This window comes from Rhyacophila brunnea, unplaced genomic scaffold (assembly GCF_057557595.1).
Source record: "Rhyacophila brunnea isolate RB1 unplaced genomic scaffold, BYU_Rbru_1.0 scaffold_4, whole genome shotgun sequence".
NCBI classification, from domain to species: domain Eukaryota; kingdom Metazoa; phylum Arthropoda; class Insecta; order Trichoptera; family Rhyacophilidae; genus Rhyacophila; species Rhyacophila brunnea.
In genome coordinates this window covers 39,640,603-39,660,967 of record NW_028233068.1, presented here as the reverse complement: position 1 = coordinate 39,660,967, position 20,365 = coordinate 39,640,603, and the positions used below count along the sequence as shown (strand labels likewise).

The window sequence follows — 20,365 nt, the reverse complement described above, 5'->3', positions numbered from 1 at the left end:
ATTTTAGGGAACTGGGCATGGATATAACAGTTCGATGCATAGTGACTGGTGTTCATATTGATCCTAGCACAGTTTCCACAAGTCAGCTGTACAACCTCCACGTTGAGACAGTGGATAGTATTAAACAGAAAACTGTAAGCATTTACACCCTATCATACTACATTCTTCTTGGTCATTCATTTTGATGCAAATAAAATAATACAATGTTGTTTAATATACCCATGACTGGACTGGATGTTGGTGAGTGAACTACGTATTCCAGGGAGCACAGTGGAAGTCACATCTCCCAACAAAAATATGATTATGAAATCCCGACAACTAACAGCGCAGTACTGAAATCTTAAAAATAATAATTGTAATAAAAATGCTAATCAAATATGTTGTGTTTTGCTATAGGAACTGTCACTGACAACAGCTATTGCCCAATTTCAACCGCATGCACCTCCACCCGATTCTCAGAATCAACCACAGTCATCATCGACATCAACGACTTCCTATAGCTTTTTTGCTTCCGTCCGGAATTTTGTTTGCAAGATGTCCGAAGACGCAGAGCTACAGCTCTCTTTATACGATGGAACCTCCAATACGCACTTCACGGAGAGCTATGTAGTACCATGGTCGAAGGGAGGCTTGGCGAGGGAGATTGATCAACTGCATCATTTGAGAGTGCTGTTTACGGTAAATCTAACCTTTATTCGTATGATTATTCATGGCTTTTGATTGATAATAATATTGTGGGGTTGCTGCCAAAAGTTGGTAAGTCGATAATTTAGGTATATAGAGTTAACAACTTTACTGATTATGTATCTATATTATATTATAATATGTATGCTAGAAAAAAATTCAAGGTCATCCAACAAATAGAACATGCTCAAAAAGCACAAAGAAATTAGCATTATGCTTGTTGTTGGAGGGCATGTCATACTTAAAATTGCAATCCATAACATAATTTCAAGACTTATCAACTTTTGGCAGCAACTATATCCCATATTATATCCTTTATTGATTTAATGTAATATTTTCAAAGTAACTATTCCGTCTTGGTTTAGTTATGCTTCATTTAGATAGAAATCAATTTTAATGTTTTCTGTTCACAGGATCTCGGAACGAGTGATATAAAGAGAGAGAAAGTATATCTAGTCTGTTATGTAATAAGAATTGGGGGTATGGAACCGCAAAGCACTGATAATAGGTAAAGAAATCTTGTGTTATTACAGAAGTCGTAATGCTTTGTTATAGTTTATCGTGAGCCCTATACCAATATAAGCATATAAGTACTTTGTAAAAATAAAAATTGTGAAGCAATGCACTTTATACGAAGTCTAGGCCCAAGACATTTAAGACCAGTATAAGTGAGGTGCCAAAATTTTTAATTGAATTATTTTCAGTTTGTTAAAACAAATACTGGTGGGTCCTGGTTCCTGTAACCCTTAAGCAAGAGCGGCTGCAACTGATTTAAGATTAATGCTTTGTAGATAATATTATGATGGGTTGGTCTCAACTTGTCTGAAAACGTAATCATAAACTGATTTCTTCTAGTACCTAATGCAAGAATTGAATGAGCGTGTGGCCTGAGACCTATCAATATCCCTTACTAACTACTGTTGAATTAATATTATAAGTTAACAGTTTGTGGTTATGTCATATGAGATTAAAAAAAATATGTATTTGTCCAGGCGCAGTTCGGTGGCAGCTGCAATCGTGAGCGGACGATCATTGTCACAGTCGGGCAACTTGCTGGTCAATGGAGAGATGACGGGCTACAGAGGAACCACTATGCGGAGGCCACTCGGTGTGGCCGCCATGGATGTCACGCAAATACTCTCCGGCCATCTGGATGTCGACGACGATAAACATCATTGCATCTCTTTTTTCCCGTAAGTTTTAACCATGCTTTTGATCATATAGATAAGTAAGACATAGACTAAGTAACTCACTTGTTTTTGTTTTATATGGAAATATTCCCAATTGATTAAAAACCTGTTCGCCTCATGGATTAAAATTTTTGAAGATATTGAATCTCTAAAAATTACTATTACTGCATTATTGTCAATTTGATGATGCCCTCTAACACATCTATAGCAAAATAAGCCGCATTGAAGAAAGTTCATTGGTTTTATCTATTTTTTTACAGCTGTGAGAAAGACAACTTGGATTCCCTTCTTCGAAAAATTATTTCCAACAAGGAGTTGAAAGGCGACACAAAAAGTGGGCAGGGACTGTGGGTGTCTGTCAAACTTTTACACGGTGATCTTAAACAGGTATATTTTAACTTATCAAATCGCACCGTGAGTGTAAAACCAAGGCATGTGCAAAAGACATATTTTGGATATATTAGGGTTTGAAGTCTTCGTTTTGTTAGGACAAATAAATTTTCAAAAAAAAAACATAATATTTAGTTTATATCTACATTATATTGCATGTTCTTTCAGTTACTTCACTTTTACATTATCAAGTTTACGACTTTTGCAGTTGTTTTGCATTTAATCTCGAAATTGAAAAATTTGCAGTTGCCTTGGTTTTACACTCACGGTGCAAAATGCATTGAATACATTATTACATATCTATTGATGGAAATTTGATGTGTGGTATAGATTCAGCTCATCAATTTTATGTAATGTTTTTTATATTATAGTTAGAAATAAGTTTGTATTGAATATTTTTTTATTCACAGATTCGTGAAGAAATTCCACATTTGGTTGTCGGAAATGTTGTAATTGCTCGCAAAATGGGCTTCCCAGAGGTAATTTTGCCGAGCGATGCCCGCAATGATCTCTATCTCACACTGTTGGGCGGTTCTTTCACTCGAGGCGTGGGAAAATCCTCTGACAGAAACATACAAGTGACGGTGAAAGTGTGCAACCAAGACGGGACTACCATTCCAGTAAGATAACATTCTAAATACATTATTTTAATTCGAAAATGGTATCAATCACACTTTATGCTATATTGCACACAACATGGATTTCTGAAAGATATTTTATAAAACGTATTTAATACTGCTATTGTTTCGTATTTGCGTATTGAATCGATACTCAATTTAATCTTATTCTGTGGGAAACAAGTAAACTACATTTAAAACTATTTATTTAATATCTGGTTAAAAAATGACAGATGTCAGGTCTTTTGGGTTATTAGCCGAATGCATACATCACTAATCTCCCAAACAGCTTTTAGTGTTTGTTTACATTTTTTTCGCTATCCGTTAAATACAGCGATTCGTGACATTCCAAAGCCACTGTCACAATGCTGTCAGTTTGTGCAGGTTATTATACTATATTTATTATATTATATTTATACTATTTTAACAGATAATACGAAACAAAAATAATATTATGCTATTAAAAATAATTGTTACATACAGGCGGCCCTTGTCTTTAAACATTCTACTTTCGCACAATTCACTATTTCGTATATTTCTTAAATTTAACATTCAAACACATTTTTAGAAACCAATTACGTGCGAAAGTCCAGGGCCGTCTGTATCCAAATTCAATTTCCAATAGTTTGAGTGACATTTTAAGTAATATGATGGAAAACCAACTAAAACATAGATATTATTTGGTTTACTTTTCACTAGCAATGTATTGATAGCTGAATTGTTGTGCACTGTTGAGGTTGATGACTGCTCACAACCGGCGTGAACCACTGAATCTCCAAGTCTGTTCGTTTAATTAGAGTTTATGGGATTTCAATGCACATTGTAATATTTAATTGTGTTTTTAGGGTGTCATATCGTTAGGCGGAGGCATGCAAACTCTAAATGAATACAATTCCGTCATCTATTACCACGAAGACAAACCGAGGTGGCATGAAATATTTAAGGTGAGCGAATATTTCAATTCAATTTCAGTCTTCCATTTGTTATCCTTTTAAATATTATAAACTGTCACTCAATTTTTGTCTTCAGATATGCGTGCCTGTTGAGGAGTTCAAATTGGCACATGTGGTGTTCCTTTTTAAACACCGCAGTTCGAATGAGGCCAAGGACAAAGCGGAGAAACCTTTCAGCATGTCTTACACTCCTCTCATGCAGGTCAACGGCACAACTCTCAACGATATTGAACACAACCTATGCGTTTACAAGGTGAGAATTATGCATACTTTATTCTCAAACACTTTACAATACATTACTTATTATAATACGTTAGAATGTCGATTATCTGAATTAACTGGGGATATAGGTAAAGTTAGTATGTACATATCGGAAGTATCGAATAAACAAAACAATCTTTTTTACTTCTCAAAAATCATATAAATATAATGTATTTTTTGCTTTATATTTTAGGTTGATTCAAAAAGGTGGCCCAACAATGATAAAGATGCTGCATCATGTTATCTTTCACTTCCTAGCCAAAGAAATACTACAAACGGAGAAAAGGACAATAAACTACAGAAAGGATTTTTGTCCCTCATGCCTAAGGACTCATTTTCAATATCGACAAATGTCTGCTCGACTAAACTCACCCAAAACGGTACATATGAAATCTCCAATTACTTGTTTGAAGTATACAATTTAGGAATATTTTTTTCTTCTAATATACATTTTATTATATATTTTTCAGTGGAGTTACTGGGATTTCTCAATTGGTCTGACCACACTTCAGATGAAAAATTGAGACAGTCCCTAATCGCTCTAACAACGGTTCCTAAAAGGGAAGTTGTCAAATTTCTGCAAGATATTTTGGATGCCCTATTCAGTATACTAACACAGGTATTGTGTAATATGTATGAAGTAATTAAATATGTATATGCCGTGGTGTAGTGACAGAATCTCTATTTCCAAAACCATGGGTCACGGATATCCCTCGACTGTCGCTTTTGATTTTAGATATCTCAATTTTCGATCAAATGCGAGTAAAATTTTAAATTGAGTTGATGCAGACGAATATTTTAAGTGTAAATATGTAGTCCGGTAAATTGCAATAATTTATGTATCAGCGAAACAAATTACACTACGACCAAGATAATTCGAAACTCACCAAATCGAATTTTTCGGCAATTTTATCCCCGAAGAATCATTTTTCATAACTAACTGGATGTCTGACTACCCAGTGATCGGTGATTAATTACAAAATATATTTCGAATTAGTTCACTATTAATTTACTTTTTACACTGTTAAATATCATGTAATAAATACTACATCGTCCCCATACGAATTGATGAAAATATTTTTTCTTTCGGAAAAGTCGATTTATAGTGATTTTCGCTAATTCGAAATCAAATCTTCAGGGTCCCTTGGATTTCAGTTTATCGAGGTTATTTTGTAGCTATAAAAGTTAAATATAGACAATTCTTACTTTTACTTCTTTGACATTTCGACTTAAACGTTATTTGAGGTTTGGTCTGAAATGATTTTTATCAAAACCTCTACTTCTAAAGAATAACTAGAAAAAATATATATACATAGTTACTATTCAAGGAAATATAATATGTATCTTTCAACAAAGTCATGTTTTGTTTTATCCATTCCATGTTTGTTATGAAAAATAGTGTTGAATTCCAGCATTTTTATTTATGTTTCAATGCGTATTACTTTTAATCCGTCTACAAATAATCTGTATTTCTTTTAGGCGGATGTAGATGGAAGCAGGGATACTTATGATTTCCTGGTTTTTGAATGTTTGTTGTACGTCATTTCGATTGTGCTCAACAGAAAATATCATCACTTTCAACCTGTCTTGGAGCTCTACATCAAAGAAAACTTCTGCGCTACGCTTGCTTACAAGTAAGGCACTCAATGTAAAAGATAGGATGTTTGTCTAAGGCTGATATTAGACTATCAAAGATCTTTGGCGAAGATGCTTTATCAAACTTTTTATAATATTTATTTTAAAAGCAATTATAAAACACAAGAGGACATATTACAATGTGTAAAATATTTTTTGAAAAACGAATGCAAACAACGCACAACGAATGTATGTTGGCTTGTACGTTTATGTTTCCAGTATTTTATTTATATTTTTGTAATCTTGGTGACGATTATTACATAACACTTCATATTTTTCATATTTAACTTGTTAGAAGATACTTACTAAGATTATAACAGTGGTATGCTTTGAACTAATCTATTTTTCAAGAAGTAAAATCGTTGATTTTCATATATATATATATATTTGAATCTTGGAAATTTCATCTGGCAACACAGTGAAACATAGACTAATCTTAAATAAAAGGTAATGTGCTGTCATTATCGTAAATTATAGATTATTACAGGCTGTCCTCGACTTTTGTACGCTCTACTTTTGTACATTTCTAAAAATTTTGATTTTTGTTGATGATGCCAAAACTGAACACTTCCATACAGTCACTCCCTCTCTTGACAAGTTTATAATGAAAACACTTGAGTCCTAATATGCCTCATTAACTTTATTACACCCATGTTTCCAAAATATTTTTCGAAAATACTGGCCTAAGGAATCTAAACACTCACTTTGTATTGTGTATATTGGCAGGTGTGGGATGAGTTCTAATTTTAAACGTTTACATCTCAAAAATGTGTGCGCACCTCGAAGCAATAATATTAGAGAGAAGGCATATTGTCTGGTTGTATACTGGATATCTGGATAAAATGATTAAATTACTATGAACATGACGCATAATAGAACCTCAATTATCCAAGTTTGGGATGAAATGACTCCAGATAATGATTAATTCAAACAGTCGAAATAATAATAATAAACCTATTTTACTTCCGTAATAATCTTCTGTCAATTTTTAGAAAATGTACCTTTTTAATCATGAGTTCTTATAAGTATATAAAACTGATGATTATGGTATAAACCAGTTAATCGCTATTTTGGATAATTGAAGTCTGCATACTCAAGAATTTATTGTATTAAAGCAGTATACCGTCTTCCTTTTTCACAGTTCATTTACTGAACTTCGGTACAATACAGGAAATCCTGTTTATAAATCCTTAATAATCTATTTTTTTTTTAATGTTTAATGTAAAATACATTTCACTATTTGTGGCATTACCTATAAACCAAACACTGGTGGCAGTAAATTTTACGATTACGCTTCAGTTTATTCAATCCAACTCTTATATTTGTCACTTAGTGCTTCAAAAAACTTTCTCTGTTGCACTCACATACTGGCCACTTATGTATTATGGTTAGGTTTGTTGTGTGATTTATAAGTATATTGGGTTTTTTTGTGTTCTCTAGAAAGCTGTGCAAAGTCATGTCGCAGTTGGTGAAAGACGCTGATAGAGAGGTTGAAAATAAAGTTCTTGTAACGAGTTTGAAGTGCTTGGAGTACCTCATTAGATTCATTGTCCGCTCAAGACAGCTTCACGCCGAACTCACTCAGAAGAGTGATCAACACGATTTTCAAGAACTCTTTCAAGGTATTTGCTCTCTTGTCTATTTTATGACATTGTCTAGAATTGTATACACTACATCACATATAAATATTAACCCATTAAAATAAAATTACACCTATAATAGTTACGAAAGAACATCGAAATCACCAGTTGAGAATGACAATAAAATTTATTTATCAAGCGGAATATCAAATAGAGTTCTGCCAATTGAAAAATCATTTGAATTCGAAAATATAAAATTTTGAAAATAGAACCAAATATTGCTATAAATAATTGTAGTTATAGAAACCAACATAAATTGTCTGTTTGAATTTGAAACTAAGCTCATATCAGTATAAAAAGTGCTGATTGCAGCTTAGTGTGCAGCATCCTCACTCAGTGGAAAACTTATACAGGTACTGTTATGAAGAATTTATACTAGGCCACATACAACCTACGATCCATTAACACTGTTATCCAAGTCTATGTGGATAACAGGCACCGCTAGCTCAGGGTACTGGGTTTTCGCACTATCTCTCTGGTGAATTCCAATCCTGTTACGGAAAGGACCATCGGAATCAATTGGTATCCGATGAATGTGTTTATCATACCGTTGCAGCGGTTAATTGCGAGCATTGAAAACTAAACTCGAACTGGACGCCAAAGCCTTTTCTGTGAAAGAATAGAACGTAAAAGAACATAATATAGGGTACAATTAAATTAAATGAAAAACCGTGATAATTTAACCTCACTGTATTTAATATGGCATTGTAATTAAAAGTCAATGGTACTATATCGTAATAACAAATAATTACGAAAGTACATAATGGCGGTACAACGCCGAAGGGAATTCACCATCGTTCATACACGATGGTATTATAACATAAAGAACGAATATTTACGTTAAACAAAGGACGCGCTACCGTCTGCAAACTATAATATTTCTTCAGCAACTTAACCTAGCTTAAACAAAATATCCACATGTGAGTGAGGTTATAATTAAAACAAATAACTTATGATTAATTAATAATAAAAATGAAACGTATTTACAACCGCGTGGCAGTAGCCACGCAGAGCTGCTCCTCTCACGACCTCTCGTGTCAAAGTTCAACCAGAAAAGAATTTCAAGCGAGTGGAAATCGACCGGCCAATAATCGATTCCCCCCACCACTTATCAAACCCGGATACTTTCTCGAAGTACCAACCGCAGGATTTTTGTGTTGCCCGCGAGAGAAAAACCTCTCCACTAATTAAAATTGTTAATTAGGCCGTTGGTGACGTCTGCAACGTCACAGTACCTATGTAGATCTTTAGCTGGTTTGCTCAATCTTTGTTTTCAGAGCTGCTGAACAGTATTGTGGGGATGATGCATTGTGAAACGACCATCGTCCTCATTTCGCAAGGAGCTTGCCTCAAATATCTGCCCACTTCAGTTCCTCACATTATTCAAGTCTTCCCTGAGCCACTTTTGTCGTAAGATACTCATGGATAAATAAGAACTTATATTTAAATGGAAGGGCCAATAATATATTTTGCCAAATTGTGGAAAGCTGCTAATTTTCATAATTCTCTATGGCTTATCCTCTTTTTTCGTTATGTTAGGAAGAAATATCATGTGACTGGTATAAATTCAAAAGTATAGATGTAAGTGCAAATTGACTAAGAGCCTGATGCATGGAATGTCATGAATTGCTAAACACTATTTACCTGTGTATAAGCTGTTTAAACGGATAGTGAAAAAAATTGTAAACACACATAGTGCATTGAAAAAGATGTGCATATGACTAGTGGCAGGTGTCATCTGTCATTCATGACTTTGCCCGATAAATCGGTTTTTCGTACTTTGTTAAAAATACTACAAGCCGATTTCTTGCATTTCCAACGAACATAGATGCTGTATTTTATTTTAAATGATTGTTTTCATTTCATACAATGTCGACTGTAAAATAAAGTATGTAGTTTATTGCCTGTCATTTATTTTTAAGGTATTTTTTAATTGATAAAACTATTATTGATTGTGATATCAATAAGTAGGGATGGGATGTTGATAAATTCCAAATTTATTATAATTTTATCTTAGCAGCTATTACAATACCTCAAAATGGCAGACTGTTCATATAACTATTTAAAAGAGGACTTAAGTTAGTAATGAAAAAATTGTGTTGTGTGTAGTAAAAGAGAAAAAAAATTGAGATCTAGAACTGTATGATAGTGTCATAAAGATCATAAGGTTCATGGGAAATGTTTTCATCAACACAAATGCTGAATTGCTATAGATCCATACTTCAACTACTTTTATGCGTATAGCTTAATAAATCATACATCTAGTCATTTAATTTTCTTTCAATATGCCAATAAATGTATATTTTCTTATATTTAGTATAACATATTATACCTTTTAATTGTTTCTATAAATTGAAATATTCTTTCAAAGTTGAAACATTTTTTGGAAATATATACATTTGTAGAGATATAGGTAATTAAGATTTTTAAAATATTTTCTTTCCTAAAAAACATTTCTACATTACATTACGCATTTGTACAGGGATCCAAAATTATTACAATAAACAATGTAAAATAAAAATATAATTAGATATGTATGTAAAACAAATCGTTTATAAAAATCTAGACAAATTAAATTATTAGATTGTATTGATCTATCATTTCACAATTTCAGAAAAATGATTGGTGATCTTTTGGATGTTCTCCCCCCCGAAAGGCTGACGAAGCAACGCCTAATTACCGTGCTCGACTTGGTCCAAGGGCCATTGTTTCTAAGTAACCAATGTAGATGCATACTCCTTCCGCATATCACTAAAACGATAAAGACTCTCATTCAAACCAGTGACGAGGTATGCATACCAATTGCTGCCATATTTTTATCATTTTCAAGTCAATAATCGTATCATACCAATTCACTACCTAAGTTTTTTTACCTAGTAGCAGATCTCATTATGAAATCAATATAGTATTTTTATTGATCATTCATTCTGACAAATTAAACATCTTTATGATGGTGTAAATAATAATAATAATAATAATAGCATTTAGCACCCACAGTGACCTGGTTCATAGAGCGGCCGTCTCTGAAACCATGGGTCAGTTTTATTTAGTTCTATTCGCATAAGTTAATTCACTCAAACATTTTAATACGTCAAAACCGCAAGCGTGTGGAGCATCATTGAACGCACTGTTATGTAACCCAGATGTAATAATTTTTCAATACGGTCATAAATGTTATTTCAAAGTAATGGCGAGTGAAATGGGTCTCAAATCATACTAAATCTATCTAATTCCTTCCATGAATAGGCATGTGTTTTGAAATCTTTGAAGATTTTATTGACATTTGAGTGCATGGCGACTTTAATCTTGGGTAACTGCTCCTGAGACATTCCCAGTCGTAAAAAAAAATGATACTTCACATCCAAACGTAGGGTCTCGTGATATCGGAGGTTGGTGGGGCCATTAACTTCAATGGCATATCGGGTTGTTCAAAAGTTATATGATTTAAAATTTTTCTATTGAAATTTGCTCTTACCAAAATATTGTCAGTATTTGACGTATCTACTTTGTGTAGTTTTCGCGGTAGGTAAAGTATTAATATCACTTTCCACCCTGTGGAGGCCCATATGTTCCGCTTATCTTTACTTTTTTTTAAATTACATTATGTAGTATGTAGTATTTTTCATTATTTTCTGCATATTATGTTATGTTGGAATGATTGAATTTTTAAGACAGTGCATTTAATTACCTACTACATTTTGTAATTTAAATTACAGATAAATCTACATTCTGTGGTGCTAATGAAACAAAATTAACACTTAGCTTTTATAAATAAGTTTTAGCATTGGATAAAAATCTTAGGACTGGAAACGTGATACGATTGTTAATTTGTTAGGAAATACTTAAGACAGATATTGGGTGTATTAGCATCGTTCAGTATACAGTCAAGTTTAAACAAACCTCATTCGTTAATTGAATGTCACGGAAGCTATCTGTCTGATGTCTGGCTTTGATAGTATTTCCAAGTTGTAGATACATTATTGGTTTACGGTTTTTATTTACTTAACTATTTGTAATTGGCATGGTGTTGGATTAATCTTGACCTTCCGTATTTTTTTTTCATGGTGGTGGTTAATGGTGGATGGCCAATAGTACTTTGACTCATCGTTCTTGACAACTTTCACTTTGACTACTTCCCGTATTCTATGTAGTATTGTAGTAATTGGTTGTATGGTGCTTTGTTATGCAAAACTGTCTTCTAATTGTGTTCTATTATTTCAGAATTTTCTTATTACTCTCGTTTGTTAATATGTATGTAGAAATTTGTGCACACAATATAAATCCTGGAATAGTTTATATTTATTGTAGATATTATATTTTCCGACCAATACTTTGATAAATGTTTGATACATAGTACAAACATTGCTGTCAATATTTTGTAGTGGTGATTGTACATGTTGGAAAAATCTAATTCCGTTAAATTAATTTTCATTAAAATTAGTGCTCGGCTTTCGTTATTTATTCTTGAAAAACTTATTTAAAATTTTACTATCAATTTTACGTGATACTTGAAATTACTACTGGCTAAATTGAAATCTTATTCTTTCTAGAACTTTTTATTTCTGGTATTGTAGAGGTTCTTCTATATACATATCTATGTACATACTTATTAAATTACATTTACGTACATACAAAACTGTTATTCTATTTACTTAAAATTATATATTACTAAATTCTTCGGAATGCAAACTTCTTTGTTACATTTTTTCACGTGTTTACTAACCAATGTCATTTTTATTCTGTGCTCCCTGACAGTTTCAAGGTAAGTTTCGTAAATTTTACTCCTCTGAATTTTGTTTCTCATTTTTCATTATTAAAAAAAAAACAAAATGTACCTGCTCGTATTATTCTTTTAAAAAAACAATAATATGGCAGTTGCACGTTTCATTTCAGAAACTTTTCATATCATGAAGCAGTTTAGTATTTTTACTCTAATCTTTTTCATGTATGAATTTATAGAATGTCTAAAAAAATTATTTATCTCGAATTCATAATTCTGTCAACTGTCTTATTATTATTTTTATTAAATGGATTTTAAAACGATTTCAATAAGATTGACAACATAGTGATAATTATTTAAAATTTAATTTTAATTTAGTATCCGAAAAGATGAAATTATTTCGACAATATTGATGATTGTAAATGGGTTTACTAAAACCTCCTATTAATTCTAGTACTTATCCATGATTCAAAATTTTATGTAGATAATTCGAATTTTGATCAATTTTTAAACCCATAAAACTTCACTTATTAGTATGAACCGTGGAGCAGAGGGGTAGGACAACCACATCCCGATAGGTTGGACTTGAATTATTGTGTTTTTTGATCCAGTGTATGGAGTTAATGGGTTGAGCAAATAACTAACAGCCAACCATCTTAAAAGTCAGTAACGATACCTGCACACTGTGAAGGTTCATATTCGCTCTCTGGAAATGGTGAATTACACACTTTCACTCATAATTTAAAAAAAAAAACTGACCAAACGATTAACTATTCTGTTAGACTTTGAATATATACTGTAGTATATTTTTTTAAATAAAAATTATAATTGTTATTAATTTCATGGTCAATAACAATTATTATTCATGTTGCTATGTTATAATCCTTTTGAATAGTATATTTATTGAGACATGCATATAGAAAGAATCAATATTACCTCACATCTTTATCACTGTTTACTGTGTTACGTTTTCATACATATTAATTATTGATGTAAGTTTTGTTAACAATTCCATATAGTATGTCTCAGTAATAATATGAACTATGTGTACTTCCTCTTTTTTAAACGTGTTCTGTGATGGTTTGCCGAGAGCACACTATTAATAACAGCCGTGTGAGTCTGCCGATGTGTTTTGTTAATCTTCCAATTTATTTAATACACCGCACCAAGCACTACTGCATTTATACACCATTTTAATTATTACTCTGCTCGATCTTTCCTCAAATTATTCCGTGTGTGAAAATCATGAATGTTGCTATATTCTAAAATATAATTCTACCTAACTACTGACAGTGTTTCATATTATATACTATTTATTTATCACAAATAATCGGACTTTATGACTACAATAATGCATCTTGATTAATTTTATGCTGTCAAACATTTTAGGAAACGTCTCTTGGTTATCATATACTTATAAATATTTTATATTCAAGTTATAACACCATCTCAATCGAATGCTTAAGACTGGGTGGAACACGATCATGCATATGCATCCTAATGTATTTACCACCAAACTTTATCTAATAAATTGCACGGTTAATCCTCACAAAGTATGTGTGTGGTTGCTTTTGTAATTAATCTGCTAATACACCAAGTATTCTCATCTGTTTCAACCAACCGGTGTTGAATAATTTATCAATGTTACATCCCTTGGTAATATAGACTCTATGGTGCGATTTTAGCTCTAGCCATCTAAAAAAGAGGTCAGCAATTATCACACTAATGGGACGCATTTAACAGACCGGCCTCAAGTGTTTCAGATATTTTTTATTATTTCCATTTTTAAAAATACACAAATATTTCAAGTAGAGGAGATTAAACAGATATGATATCTAAAAACGAAACGAATGAAAAAATTGTATTCAGTAAAAACATTAATAATTGATAACAGACAAAATGCAGCATCACTGCTAAATGTGACCTCTGTGGCTGATTTCCCTTAAAAAACCTCATTCCATCTAATTTGTATTTTCCATCAAACTGCGGGTACAGATTTGGATCATATTAAATGATGTGGATTTTATGCATATTGAAATAATTTAATATAATATATTGTAATGTTGGTATTGTAGTCAACTGTTGTTGTGTTGCAAAAATGCTCATTTGGCACGTAGGCCGCCGGTTGCCGACGACAGATCTAAAAAGTACAAACTTGATATCTCTATTATCATTTCCACCAATATCCAATTGATCGTTGCGAAATGGCATTATCTTGCCAACAGCGTTTTATTCAACATCAGGATGAGAAAAGGATGACATTTCTGTGTTTCTCAGATGCCTTACCTCGGCAGTAATTTTTTGTTGTGAATAGAAAATTATTTTTTTTACTAAAATTTTATGATAGATAATTCACATCCTAACAAACTGGTAACCCAAATTTACAGCCACCATTAACTATTAATAAAGCAAATGATAATAAATTGTCATCTACCTTTATAGCATGACACTTTTTTTTAACGATCAATAACATTAAAAATCATACTGAATATTTCATTAATTAATTTTTCATTTCTGGATATTTTAATTAATTTCTGATCTTCATTATACCGCCCTGCTAAATAGTAGTTAAATGAGAACCCAAGTTTTAAACTACCCTTTCTCTTATATTATGTAAAATTATTGGGTTGTTTTGACATAATCTCTAAATATAGTGTCTATTTAGAGCAGCGATACTCAACCTGCGTCCCTTTAAGCTTTTATGTGCGACCCGAAACACATTTATTATCAGGAATTTTGTATATCTTGAGATTCGTTTCGACTTTGATGCACAGATAGTGACACCCGAAGAGGATTGTCTTATTTCATTAATTAATTTTTCATTTCTGGATATTTTAATTAATTTCTGATCTTCATTATACCGCCCTGCTAAATGAGAACCCAAGTTTTAAACTACCCTTTCTCTTATATTATGTAAAATTATTGGGTTGTTTTGACATAATCTCTAAATATACAGTGTCTATTTAGAGCAGCGATACTCAACCTGCGTCCCTTTAAGCTTTTATGTGCGACCCGAAACACATTTATTATCAGGAATTTTGTATATCTTGAGATTCGTTTCGACTTTGATGCACAGATAGTGACACGCGAAGAGGATTGTCATTATGGTCCACATCAGATCTGGTATAAGAGTGTTGCTATTGTACACGATTAATTTAAAAAACACGCATAATTTTTTAAATCTCAAAAATGTTTTGTAAAAAAGGGGGTTTCATGATTTTTTTCGTCACACCAGTAGTGATGCGGCCCGCGTTACTTTACAAATATATGTATTTGGCCCGAAGAAAAAAAAGGTTGAGTATCATTGATTTAGAGCAGTGGTTCCCAAAGTTGACTGGGCTCCGACCCATCTAATAAAAATTTCTAATTTTGGGACCCACCTTTTAGCTGTCTTAGAGAAAAGAGGGCATAAATATTGGTAAAGCTCAGATTCCCTAGTGGCGAGTCGTGGAACTACTTAATGCTGTCTTGTTTGTTCTAATTGAAATAAAAAAAATATTTTTTATAAGTGTTACCAATATGAATGAAAGACTGTAGAAATAAGAAACACAACTTAAATAAAAAAAAATATTACTTAAATACCTACACCTGCTCACGACATGTGTTTTGTTCGCCGCGCTGTCGCCGACTGAGCTGTCAGTATGGCTGGCGCTAGCTCCAGTGCTAGCTGGCGATATTCCGCGGCTGCGCTGCCATCTGTAGTTCATTGGCAATTCAAATTATTATTATTTTATAACAAGATTTTCCGTAACTAAAGTTTATTTCAATTTTTAGGAATTATAAATAGCTGAATGAAAACTTTTTTCGAAAAATCACTTTTTTTTTCAAATTCTTTTTTAATTCATCTATACAGTGGGGAGGGCCCACTCAATATTCGCTCGCGACCCATAGTTTGGGAAACCATGATTTAGAGAATATGTCAAAACAATCCAATAATTTTACATAATATAAAAGAAAATGTAGTTTAAAACTTGGGCTCTCATTTCCCTAAAACCAAAAACACTGTCTTTTTACTTAGCAGGGCAGTATAATTTTAACTCCTTTTACTTTCCAAATATTATAATAAGTTGTCTTAGCATTGTGATATCACGCATGCTATTCATTTTTTTTTTAACTGAACGAAAAAATGTATTCCTTATTAATCCATTCGTAATATTATGTAAAAAATACATAAATCAATACATTATAAATTATTTATATTTTTAAGCAAGTGCTAGCAACATTATAGTTTATTGAATCCATTGAGGCTGAGGGGGGCCAGAATTTGAGATAAGTTAGTGGTCTGAACAATCTGTAAAGATTGTAGGAAAGCTATTTGTGTGAATAGCATGCCCTATCTTTTCTCGTCGTATGACTAAACATTAAATGCTCACATAAAATGGTATTATAGTAAACCTCTGTGTTCTAAGATTTAAGACAGGGATTCCCAACCATGTACCCGCGAACACCTGCATGAGTCCAAGGACTCATTCGTCAAATACAGGTCACGACTCACTGATACGAATTTAAATGGTTATTTAAAAATAGGAATATCGATATTCATTCTTAACTATTACTAGTTGATTGACGAAATCCAATACCAAAGATTGCGCCAATTAAATAATAAGTAGGTAGGTATATATATTACTGCATACGTCCAAATATATTTTTTATTAATAAAAAAATTAGGTGCGTGTACTTATGTACGCGCGTTAGAAGTTATACTTCTTTGGCGCAACAAAACAAAATAATCGCACACTGCGTTGGTCAAAATTCACATCCACCAAAAATAAAGAGAATAGTTTTCACATAAACTAAATAATACCAAACAGTAAGTAATGTACCTATCACACTTAAAAATATAATTAAGCTTAGTTTTGTCAGCTAATCACAGAAAAAGGAGTACAAATTCACAATGCGAAACAATATTTTTCACCAAGCAAAATAATCTATGCTCCTTAGTCTATGATCACTATAGTCGGTTATGATCACATCATTGCGCGAGATGTCATGTTTCAGATCTGCCAAATAAAGTATGATATTAGATAGAGTTGACGTTTTAATAGCCCCATATCAATAAAAACTAGAATCAAGGAGGCCCGCTTATTGGAGTGCCGCTGGTTGATTTCTATACACTTTAACTTATATCACTAAATAAATTATATTATTATTTCTCGTTGTTTTTATTTTATTTTGGCCAACAATAATAAATTCGTTTCCTAGGCAACGGAACAATTCTACTATCAAACTTGAGTTTATATACGGCTGATCGATTCGCAGCTAACTTCATACTGTCAATTACTTTTGCAACGGCTCTCAATTTCACTCTCTACCAAACACGTCAAAAGAAGGATAACTTCAAAAATATAATTACATAATATAGCAGTTTATATTCTGTTTCATTATATTATTTAATAATGTTTTTAAATAATATTTAAAAAATCATTAATACAGGATTATTGAATAGGAATTGTTTTAAAAAATTGAACTAATATTTATCTATCAAATCTAATCTCTATCAAATATCATAACTAATATTTATCTATCAAATATCATAACCATAATCGTCATCAGCTAGAGTCAATCCACTGCTGGATGAAGGCCTCCCTTAACTCCATCAACTCTTCCCGGTGCCTAGTTCATCACTGCCACGTACATCCACAGAACCCTGCGGTCGTTTAGTATCCCTCGGGTATCACTGTATGATAGCATTTGTCCAACGGTTGTCTAATCGCAGTGCGACATGTGTTTCGACATTAGTTTCTTTTGTGGTCTTTCCGCGTTATGCCCAACATGCACCTTTCTACGCCACGTTGTGCTACTTGTAATTTTTTGATTTCTCTTACATTAAAGGCCCATGTTTCACACGCATATGTATACTTTGCGCTTATAATGGAGGTCCCTTTCAAAATACCATTTAGGCGCCCAAATTCTCTACATGTCAGTTTAGTTTTGCGAGCAATCTCATCATATATAAGATGTATATGTAATATTCTGTGTCGCTTTAAGTTTCATTGGAAAAAAAAATGTGCCCTCTATTCCATTTATGGCTTTAAATGTGCTGATAACAATATGGTTGGGAATCCCTCATTTAGAATAAAGTCGTAAGGGTTCAATTCATTAGTTTCTATCAATCTGTGCTATATAACACGTCTTGATGTTGAACTTTTGAAATATTTTTGTTTGTTATCACGAGCATCGTACATTTAACGTTCACTGAACTTTATTTAGTAAAATAGATTCAGTAAAACTTTCCATTGGTGTTTCTATGATATTTAGTACCTATATCATTAATACCATCTCTATTCGTTATCATTCAATAAATGCTAAAACAATTAGAGAAGACGAAGAGATGTGATATAATGGATTGTTGAAGGTAAAACTGCTAAATTACCTACTCAAAATTCTTCATTTTCTACCTACACAGATTTTATAAACATTAATTTAAGGACATTTTTATCACCAAAAAGAATAAAATTTGCATATTAGATCAATATCATTATGTTAGTTTTTAGACAAATTTCACAATATCACATTGAGAATAACAAATTCAATTTCTTTCCATTCTTTGGTACATATACTCAAAAAGTAAAAGATCTTGTGGTTAGAAGCGTACTACATGTTTAATTAGGGGTCGTGACATTTTCTTTTTAAAATAAATGAATCAATTATTTTCATTATTGATGGAGGATATGTATGTTTTTTATTGGGTTTATTTAGTGTTATTTTAATACACTAAAATAATGCTAATAATGAATTTTGTAAAAGAAATTTTATTAAATATGAATGTGGGCGGGCTGCTTATGTGTAGTTCTTAATCATAACAACCTGGAAAATATCAATCAGGTGGCTATTGAATCGGTTTTTTAAATAAACCTAACAAAATTTAAACGCTTCGTCAATGTGTTGTCATTGTTTTAACGCTTGTTCTGGCGGTATTTGTCTATTAATCTGTGTTTGTTTTTGTACATATGGGTTTGATATCGTTTAAGTAAAATTCATTTCTTAGTACATGAAAAAATCTTTTAATCATTACATAGTATTGTATATTTTGATGGTGTTATACAATTAAAAAATATCAGACTTTTTCAAAATGCAAAGCATTATTTAAAAATATATATTGAACTTATTGTTAACAAATATATAATGTTATCAAAATATTTTTAACTGTTGTGAGATATTATAATATTATAGATTAAATATCCTGGAAAATAAAATGCTTTGTATTTTGATTGGCCAACGATAATAAGCACTCGACTGTCATTGTGTTTTTTTTTCTATTTTTTGCCTGTTTATGGCGTGGTGTTGTCATCTAACTTCATAATACCGAACCCAACCAATATGGACGGGCTTGCGTGTGCTGGTGTGTGTGTATCCTGTTCAACAAACATGCGTTACCTCAAATCAAACACATTGCGGCATCACATCGGCTGACCCATCTCTACACGGGTCAATTTTTCGATACAACCCCAATTCTCGTCTATGGTTAACTACTGACCATAGACAAGCAGATGTGGGGTGGAAATTCGCTCGAAAAATCGATCCGTGGACAAGATTGCGAGAGTGCTCGGGGCATCCAGGCACAAACTTCAAGAGCACAGGGGATATAGCGAACAGGTACTATTTTGTCATTTATTCATTACTCTCGCTTTGAGATGATACAAATTGTGATTGGTCGTACCACCTTAAATTGTTCAAAATATTCTTTCAACTTTAAAAAAACAATAAGACACATATCGAGGGTATACTGACAGAACGCATTATTTCAGTTTTTGCTGTTTTTCTGTTTTAAATGCCAAAATGTATACATTTTTACCTGGTAAAACGGATAAAGGCATAGGCTATAATGGTGAGAAAATAGAAACATTATTAAATCATATTGTTATTTTTTTATTCTGATAGAAAGTGTGATAATGACCTAATGTGTTCTGCGTATACAAAATACAGGACTTGTAACATGTCGTATATTATAGTTGCCATAAAGGTTAGTCTTTATAATGTAGAAAAAATGTTTTTAAATCATAAAAAAATCTACGTGGGAGAATGCTTTGAAAAAAAATTAAAGTCCTTTTTGCGATTATCTCAGAACTTGTTTTAATGAGTTAATGCTTTCTGTCAGTATACCCTCGATATGATCTCTAAAAGAATTTTATTCGTCATTCTGAATAATTTATTTACTTAATCACTTTTTTTACATCTTAATGCACTCACAATTTTGGCTAAATACGCCATGTTGTTGGTGTAGTCTATTTTACCGGTTATGCTTGTGTTAAAATGTCTATAAATGCTCTTCCGT

At 32.2% G+C, this 20,365-nt stretch overlaps 1 protein-coding gene across 19 annotated transcripts in view; it reads left to right on the top strand.

Annotated features, from left to right (window-relative positions):
- mbc (dedicator of cytokinesis protein myoblast city) overlaps positions 1-20,365 on the top strand; it is a 62,104-nt gene that overhangs the window by 17,639 nt on the left and 24,100 nt on the right. For 10 of the 19 annotated variants that reach the window (XM_085954662.1, XM_085954652.1, XM_085954647.1 and 7 more), the window contains exons 5-19: positions 8-134; positions 397-678; positions 1,098-1,192; positions 1,677-1,877; positions 2,135-2,261; positions 2,675-2,884; positions 3,727-3,825; positions 3,911-4,087; positions 4,289-4,475; positions 4,566-4,714; positions 5,575-5,729; positions 7,171-7,352; positions 8,648-8,780; positions 9,985-10,159; positions 19,573-19,686. In XM_085954662.1, coding sequence (XP_085810788.1) covers positions 8-134; positions 397-678; positions 1,098-1,192; positions 1,677-1,877; positions 2,135-2,261; positions 2,675-2,884; positions 3,727-3,825; positions 3,911-4,087; positions 4,289-4,475; positions 4,566-4,714; positions 5,575-5,729; positions 7,171-7,352; positions 8,648-8,780; positions 9,985-10,159; positions 19,573-19,686 — 2,413 coding nt within the window. The remainder of the gene's footprint in view (positions 1-7; positions 135-396; positions 679-1,097; positions 1,193-1,676; positions 1,878-2,134; positions 2,262-2,674; positions 2,885-3,726; positions 3,826-3,910; positions 4,088-4,288; positions 4,476-4,565; positions 4,715-5,574; positions 5,730-7,170; positions 7,353-8,647; positions 8,781-9,984; positions 10,160-19,572; positions 19,687-20,365) is intronic. The other 9 variants (XM_085954660.1, XM_085954657.1, XM_085954659.1 and 6 more) reach the window with 3 other exon arrangements.